This window comes from Lipophrys pholis (assembly GCF_963383615.2).
Source record: "Lipophrys pholis genome assembly, chromosome: 1".
Lineage (NCBI taxonomy): Eukaryota > Metazoa > Chordata > Actinopteri > Blenniiformes > Blenniidae > Lipophrys > Lipophrys pholis.
The window spans coordinates 6,472,617-6,481,164 of NC_137635.1; the positions used below are offsets into that span (position 1 = coordinate 6,472,617).

The 8,548-nt window shown below is 43.2% G+C and overlaps 1 protein-coding gene across 1 annotated transcript; it reads left to right on the forward strand.

Moving 5' to 3' along the window:
- The first annotated feature begins 772 nt into the window (after positions 1–772).
- LOC308106782 (NADPH oxidase organizer 1-like) lies at positions 773–4,437 on the forward strand. Its single transcript, XM_080458731.1, has 8 exons — positions 773–899; positions 1,000–1,080; positions 1,186–1,258; positions 1,384–1,567; positions 1,648–1,847; positions 1,931–2,044; positions 2,163–2,280; positions 2,375–4,437. The coding sequence occupies exons 1-8, from the start codon at positions 828–830 to the stop codon at positions 3,000–3,002; spliced, it is 1,470 nt and encodes a 489-aa protein (XP_080314857.1). The 5' UTR covers positions 773–827; the 3' UTR covers positions 3,003–4,437.
- Positions 4,438–8,548: the final 4,111 nt, after the last annotated feature.

An 8,548-nucleotide genomic window follows, 5' to 3' on the forward strand; every position in this document is an offset into this window, starting at 1 on the left:
ATGAGACAAGGCTCCTCTCAAATTATTTTGCTAGTCTGAAATATGAAAATACTGAAAACACACTTCCCCAAACAAACAATTAAAAGAGCTGCATTACTAAACTATTCCAATTTGTATGGGAAATCCATGTAATTATACATTTTATAAGGACATCAAAAGGTTTCATTATTAATTAAAATTGATATATATATTAGTAAGTAGTATAAATATTGATAATAATAATAATAATAATGTTTTAATGCATTTCTTTCATGAAATATATTTCTTATGTCTTTGTAAAGTTTTTCTGTATCTCTTTAATTTCTTTTATTTCTTTGTAAAGCACTGTGAATTGCCCTGTGTTTGAATGGTGCTCTATAAATAAATTTGCCTTGCATATATATATTTTTTATATCTTAATATATAAAGTAAATTAACCAGAAAGAAAGAAAGGAACGTGCAAGCGCAGCAGAAAGTTACGTGTCGTTTCGTGTGTCCCACTCTGACCTCAGGAAAACAGGAATGCACGCGGGTTTTCCCACTTCTTTACAGGCTCGTGCCTATAAGGCCTGGTTCCGTCTGACGTACCTGTTCCACTGCATTCTCACGCTAAGTTGCCGAGATGTCCACGGTCCCCGCGCGCCGTCCGCGCGCCGCCCACGCCTCCAGCCCTCCTGCATCTTTAACCGCACCTGCCAGGTGTTTTTTTTTCTTCCCAGACTCCTCCTCCTCCTTCTCTTCCTCCTCATCCCGCGTGTATAAAGCTTGCGGCAGCGGCAGGCCATCCGCAGACTAAAGCTGGATCAAGCAAAGTGTCACCGTCTTCATCTTCATCCTCATCCTCAACCATGGCTGAGCAACGCTACGTGCTGAGCGCGCGCATCGTGGGCAGAGTCCACAGAGACACGCCGAAACTCAAGGTAAGCCCATGCAAACATTTGATTTCCCTTTTCTTCCACGTTGCAATTAGTTTTTAAATCACTGCATTTATTTATTTATGTTGTTGTTGCACCTCCACAGATGTTCATGGTTTCTGTTCTGTGGTCCGATGAAGCAGAAGTGATTATCTACAGGTCCTTCAAGGATTTCAAGAAATTTCATGTAAGTAAAAAATAAACGTCCCAGAGGTTTTCTACACTAACTCATCCAAACCTAGTGCTGGATTTTACATGTTTGTTTTTTTTAACATTTATTTTTTCCCAACAGGGAGACCTGAAGAAGAGGTTCCCCAATCTGAATCCTTTCAAGAAGACTGACCGACTCCTCCCCAAGTTCAGGGGTAAGATTATTTCAGCTAGATGGCAGAGAGAGTAGAACATTTGAACCAATGTGCAATTATTAAAAAAACAAACCAAGAAACCCTCTCCTTCCTATCAATAATCTTGATTGTTGACATTTTTCCAGGGAAAGCCCGGAGGAGCAGCCTGCCACAGAAAGGCTCCAAGAAGTCCGTGAAGAGGATGAAGTTTTTGGAAAGCTACTGCGAGAAGCTGATGAAATGCGCCCCGAACGTGACCCAGAGCTCGGAGGTCACTCGCTTTTTCAACCCCAAAGATCAGGACATGCAGCCGGACTTCACCAAGAACAGGTGGGTTCCTGGTTCCTGCCGTGAGAGGGTGAGGGTCGTTCCTCGGCTGCGAGATTAACTCTAACTCGTTTCTCCAACAGCGTCGTGGTCCTACTGTCTGAAGATCTGTCCGACGGCATGGGAGGATCTGCCACCATCCAGCACGCCGGCAACGTCACACACCCGTTCATCACCCAGACGTACCGCTCCGTGGCGCCGTACGAGGCCAAGGACACTAAGAACCGCCCCTTTAAGGTCGCCATGGACGAGAAGGTGGACGTTCTGATCAAAGACCCCACAGGTGAGTCGACGACAAAAACGCCTCATTTTGTTTTTGTCAACAAGTGGGGATGGTTGTGCTTATTGACTTCGCTTCCTGTCCAGGTTGGTGGCTGGTGGAGAGCGAGGACAAGCGGCTGGCCTGGTTTCCAGCTCCGTACCTGGAGTTATGGGAAGGAGAGGAGGAGGATTGCAACGATGAAGTCATCCCACATGGAGGTGAGATGACGGTTTCAGTGCAGAAGTCTGTAAACATGTTGTCGTCGTTACAAACTCCAGGAGGCCCTGCTCTCTCCAGCCCATTTCAAACCTTTTCTCTCTCCGCTGTGACCGTCAGGTGCCCTCTATTGTGCCGTGAGAACTTTCGCCACGACGAAGACGGACGAGGTGGCCGTGTCCATCGGCTCCGTGGTCGAGGTCCTGAGGAAGTCTGACAACGGCTGGTGGCTCATCAGGTATCCTGCGCTTCATGTAATTAAATGTCGTAGAATGTACAGTTAATGACTGGTTTCAAGAACGTCTCCTTCCTTTTGCATTTCCTGTCTTTAGATTTAATGGCAAGGCTGGTTACATTCCGTCCATGTACCTGCAGCCGTACAACAACCCCAGGGCGGGAGTTTACGGCCTGCAGAAGAAGCTGCACAGCTCCACCCTCAACCTGGCCACCAGCAGCGGCTCCCAGTCTTTGTATTCACCCGGCGTCAGGGAAGAAAACGGCCCAGAAGACGTCTTCCCGTCGCCGTCCAGACTGGAGTCCGGCACCGTCGGGAATCTCCACAAGGCCCGGTCCCTGGACGTCCTGTCCGAGCCCTGGAAGCAGCCCCAGAAGAGCCGGGCGTCGCCCGCCCCCACCGCCACCAAGGGTGACTTGCGGAGGATGAGCAACATCAGCGCCGAGACCAGCTTCTCCGACTTCTCAATGAGCAGCGACGACTCAAGGAGCCCGACGGACTCGGCGCGACCCAGCCTCAGCTTCGTCAGCCGCAGCTTCAACAGCAGCACGGAGAGCACCGAGTCCGTGGCCTCCAGCGGCCAGACGGCGGCGGCTACGCCCAAGGTGCCGCCCAGACCCAAAACCGAAGAGATCCTGACCCGCTGCACCACCCTGACCCGCAAGGCGGCGCTGGCCACCAAGAGCCGGCTGCAGATTCCATCGGACGGCGTCCACGGCCGCTGAAGAGACGCTCTGCGGTCCGCGCTCTTCATCAGACTCTTGTTTCAAGAAATCCTTCAGCTCGACACTCGAATACAGTTTGTCTTTGTCTATTCTTTTATTGATTCTATTGATAAAAGGTCTGGACGGGACTGTTTGCTGAATACGGGAAGGAGGGGGGAAAAAAAAAACATTCCTCAAGATGTTTCATCCAATGCAGCTCCGTGTCCTCAGTTTTAATTTTTCACCCATGTTGAGATTATTTGTAGCTTCAGTGAAGCATTTTAAAGAGAACTGGGGGGAAACTAGAACGTGATGTGCACCTGTCTGCAAACGTACGTAATTCCTCTCAGCTTCCAGTTTCTTTTTTATTTTATTTTTTTTTAATTTATGGATTAAAACCTGTATTTGTTTATATTGGGAAGGCATTGGAACTTGCACCTTTTTTTAAACTTTGCTAGTTTGTCCGCTGGACATCTCCCTCTCCACGGCCAGATGACGGGATGAGGCAGTACTCCGGGTTTGACAACGCAATGCCAGCAAGGATAATAATTGATTTGGCAATTGTGCAATTAGTTCCCTGTAAAGCAAATGACCTTGTGGCCCTCTGCTAAACCACTTTGTGACGCAAAAACAACAAAGAATAAAGCCTTTGAGTGGCTGCGGTGCCATTAAGAAGGCGTTTTAATTAGCTGTTGATGTGGCGCATGGAAATGTTACGGGTGTGGCAAAAGAGGAATAATGTGCAAGTGTCCTTCCTAAATCTTTTTTTGAATTGTATTTTTATTTTTTTTAAGTCTACTTGTCTATAAAAATGTTCATATGTATCTTTTAATCTGTAAGCATTCACAATATATTTCCACAAGAAATTTGAAGGTCAATAAAGCCTAATTTGCACTTGAGCAACCGGGTGTCTGTCATTCATGGGGTTTACTGGGTGGCGTGTCTGTAGGTCCGCATCACTTTTCAAGTCTAACTACAAATGGCAGAGGGGAGTGGCATCCATCGCTTCTTTTTCCAAATCTGTCAAGGTGATTTAGCTTTGCATTCTGAAACGTGTCGTGTTGAAGCATATAGCGGCGGATAAAAGTCTGCACGTCTGTTCAGGATTGTTTTTTTTTGCTGCAGCTTACCTTTATGTGGTTCCACCCTGCTGCAAACGTTAAACTGAATCAACAAGCGTGTAAAAATACATGCACCATTAACCATAAAGGACCTACAACATTAACTCTTTCATCTGTCCAGTGCTGAAAAGATTGCATAGAGACGTTACAAACGCTCCTGCAGGAGTCACAGAAATCTCTTGCAATTTGTTTTGAAAGGGTAATTTCTTGTTAGTCATGCGTCTGAATGCCCTCTGGCTTGTTATTCTGTGCCGCAGCACCGAAATCATCTTAACTGGAAAGAAGACGAACGAATGAGAAAAATCCAGATTCTAATAAACATCGGCCTGTCTCTTTAAGAGAAATCTAAATGTGAATTATTTTTCTCTGCATGAGGTGAAATGCAATTTTAGAAAAAAGTCTGGAGGGAAGCAGTGCAGGTAGAAACGGGCAGCAGTGAAATGAATCCTGCAGCAAAACATTCGGTAAAATCTCCAGTGAAATAAACTTTATGTGCTGCCAGATATCAAGGAGGGTCAAAGGTCATTGAGAACCTCAAACGTAATGCTTTCAGAACAGATTTGAGGAATCTGATCTTAGATTAAGGTTTTGAAGGAGAAGCATGCAGAGGTTGTGAGCCACTGATCCACATCTAATGAAATCGTCCTATTTTACTCTGCAGTCGAGAAGCACCAATACCGATACCAAAACTGCACAGAGGGTAGTACTCGTACTTAATAGATGATGGTGTAATCATTAACTCCCTCAGTGCAGAAACATGTATTTTATGTTCTTTGGTGACCCTGAATTGCCCGTGAATGTGTTTGATTCTGTATGTCCGTTTTAACTGGGATGGACTTTTGACACTAATTCAGCTGAGATTAGATTTGGAGTCTGGAAACCAAAGTTGGAAAAGTAAAACAGAGAACGAATGGAGCTGCACACACTGCATACTTGGTGCAATTATTTTCTTAGTGAGAGTCGAATCCGCTGGCATGTAACGAAAGAAAGAGCCCTCTATTGTCAGAGATGTTATCTTAGAAAAGTGTAACGGAGAAGGCTGAAACACGACTTTCAGGACAGAACTGGTGTAGTTCCTCTCTGAAAAATAAAGTGTGTCGAGATAACGTTGGAGAGATCAGTTACAATACAAAGAGAGAAGAAAATAGTTGGCTGTTATCCAGAGGAGCGGAAACAAGTGTGCCTGTTTTGAGTTCCACAAAAGGTTTGTGTCAATAGCAACCGCATGACTGACTTCAAGCTGCAGAGATGCTTCGTGGAAGATATGAATGAAAAAGTTATCCAAAATATGATAGGACCAAAAACATCAACAAAGGAGTGAAATGTGACCAGGTGTCATCGTGAGATTCATTACTTTTCTAATTAATAAGAAAAAAGAAGTCAAATTTCTACCATTCTGTTGTTTCACTGGGGAGTCCTACAGTCGAATATAGTATTTACTGGGTTTGACAAAATTACACGATTTTCAGCACCAGTATTACATTATCAAGGTCGAGTTCATGTACAGTGGATTAACAAAATGAAAGAAGAAAATTGAAACGACAGAGAATAAAAACCAAACTCCACACACTTGTGAGCGCTGCCAGAGGTATTTTCCGCTCTGCGAGTACGTGTTGCTTCACTGAACTCAGGAATTTTCCAACGCTTTGTGACCGTCTCTTCACATAGGTTTGGAGTTAGTTTGGAGTGTCATCACCGGGAAAAAGTTAAATATGAATCCATCCCTGCCCTCTCCTCCTTCAAGTGGTGGATTTCCACAAAACAGTGACTCTAGTCAGCAGAAGGGGGCAATTCGGCGTTCTTGTCATGCTGCGTCAATTTGAGTAACCATCAAACAATCATTGCAGGGTTTGGCCCGGCATGGTTTTAAGGACAAATATGCAGAAGGATTTCTCTGTTTGATTTTAATACAGAAGTGTAGAGATTAACAGCAGAGATTACATTTCACACATTGAATGGATAAAGTTTCTCACTAAAGAGTCCCAATGCATTTCTAAAGTACAATTTAATAACTAAAATGTGAGTCTTATTTTTTTATTTTGAAAAACATTTTTACAGATCATGAAATTTAATTACATCACCATAACACATTTACAAGTCCCGAAACACATTTACATGTCAGAAAACAAATGAACAAAACACTAAACATTTTTACCAGCTGCGATACAAATTTATAAATATAATCTCTCCCGGAAGAGGAGGGGCACAAGTCTGGAAGTGACCCGGAAGTGATAACGGCAGCGCGTAAATCCGACTTGTGACAGAGCGATCAAGTCACGTCCATGTCCTGCAAACATTGTAGAGCCTGAGCATACAAACAACAAAACCGCGTTACTCGGTCCACATGTTGTCCACAAAACGGTCAAAACATCAGTCGGGCTCTTTCTATCTCGACCCATTAACGTCAAGAAGTCGGATTTACCTGATCCCGTTATCACTTCCGGGTCACGTCCGGGAAAAAAAAAAAAAAAGCTCAATTGTCATGAACGATCATGAGCTTCAAAAGCTCTTGCTCCTGCTCATCGGAAAATCCAGTACACATGTCAAAATACAACCATACAATACATTAGATTCCAAAAGTACAGTAAAAATGACACTTCCATCACTGGAAATGTGAATGGACACAAAATATAAAGTACAAAGTGGAAATTGATGACAATGCGGGAACAAAATTAAATACGATGCGATAGAGAAAGAAACTAACTTCCAAACACTTGTGAGCTGAGACAGAAATAGTCTTTACTCAACAAACGATCAACGTTGAAAAACAAGTACATGACAGAGAATTGAGTTAAATTAAATACACATGAGCTCTGACAGAACATGGGAATTTCCCAACACTTGATTGACCTACTGCCCTGACCGGCCCGCGAGCTGCTCGCTTATTAGTTAAGGAGTGGAACCATCAGGTCTCTTGTTCATTTCAGTACATCCTTGCTCTCTATTGCTGGTAGGTAACGATGGATGTTTTTTCGGGTTAAAAAGGGTGAAAATACAGTAATTTGGTGCTTTCGTCACGTTTCATCTCGGTGAATGACCAAAAGATGATAGGGTTTGTCATCTTTGTAACAGAACACAATACAGCATTTATATGAAAAGCTTTGACACAGAGCCGGTGTGACGAAACGCCAGCAGAGCTGCAAAGTTTCACTGACAGACTCTTTAAAATGTGAATGCATATCGTATGAAAGAGTGTCACATTACTGGGAGGGTTTGCCCTGCTTTGTTTATGCTGCTGGTTTCGTTTTTAGCATTGGTGTGTATGTGGGTGCATCTCTGTGCTTCAGAGTGAAATATCCCAACATAAAACAAAATAAAGGAAATTGTACAGAAATTAAAGAGCCAAACCAGCAAACTTTCTAAATTCTAAGTCATAATTTTTTCATTCATTAACTTTTCACATTTATGATTATTTGTGAATTTTGAATTACATTTCTACAATCCTTTTGCCACATCATGAAGTCCCAATGTCATACAATACAATGTGCAATTGAATGTGTTTTGGGAAATCAGAACCCATCATAATATTTTTAAAAACAGCTTTTCTATAAACAGTGTAATATCAAAGGTCAGTAAATGAAAAAAACAAGCGGTGAAAGGTGAGAACAGGCAAATTGGTGCCTTCGTCATGTGGCATTATCTTTGCATCGGTTTGGTGTGGCATGTCTTTATGACCTGAGAAACACAAGGCTGGGTTCAAATGTTGAACAAGCGGTGAGTAAACTTTTTGTAGCTGTGATGAAATGACAACACAGACTCACTGAAATCATGAATACGTCGCGGCAATTGCTGCCAAAAATAGAAAAGCTACATAAAAGGGTGTGAGACTCCTGAAAGAGTTTATTTCCTCCATTCCTTTTCGGTGGGGAGTTTGCATGTTCCCCCTGTGTGTGTTTCCTCCTAACACTCCACTTCTCTCCCACAGTCCAAAATCATGCATGTGAAGTTGACTGTAACCCTAAAGTGACCTTTAGACTGGCAACCTGTCAACACAATGTGTATAAAATAGTATTGGAAGATGGATGGATGGATGGATGGATGGACAAAATTGATAATATTAGTCTCACATGTAGTTACACTTTTACCGATGCATTTTTCACTTTTATGACCTTTTAAGATCAGTGGAAATTGCCACTATTATTTCCTAATTATTATAACAGAGAAGTTGTTCATTAAAACGGCACTGAATGAAACACAATGGTGTTTTATTAGCGGGTGTGGCGTTCTTAATAGTCCACCGAGCAGAGTGTGTACCCAATACGGTTGCTAAGGAATCTCACACACACACACACACACACACACACACACACACACACACACACACACACACACACACTCACACACACACACACACACACACACACACACACCCACACACACACACACACACACACACACACACACACACACACACACACACACACACACACACACACACACTAAGAA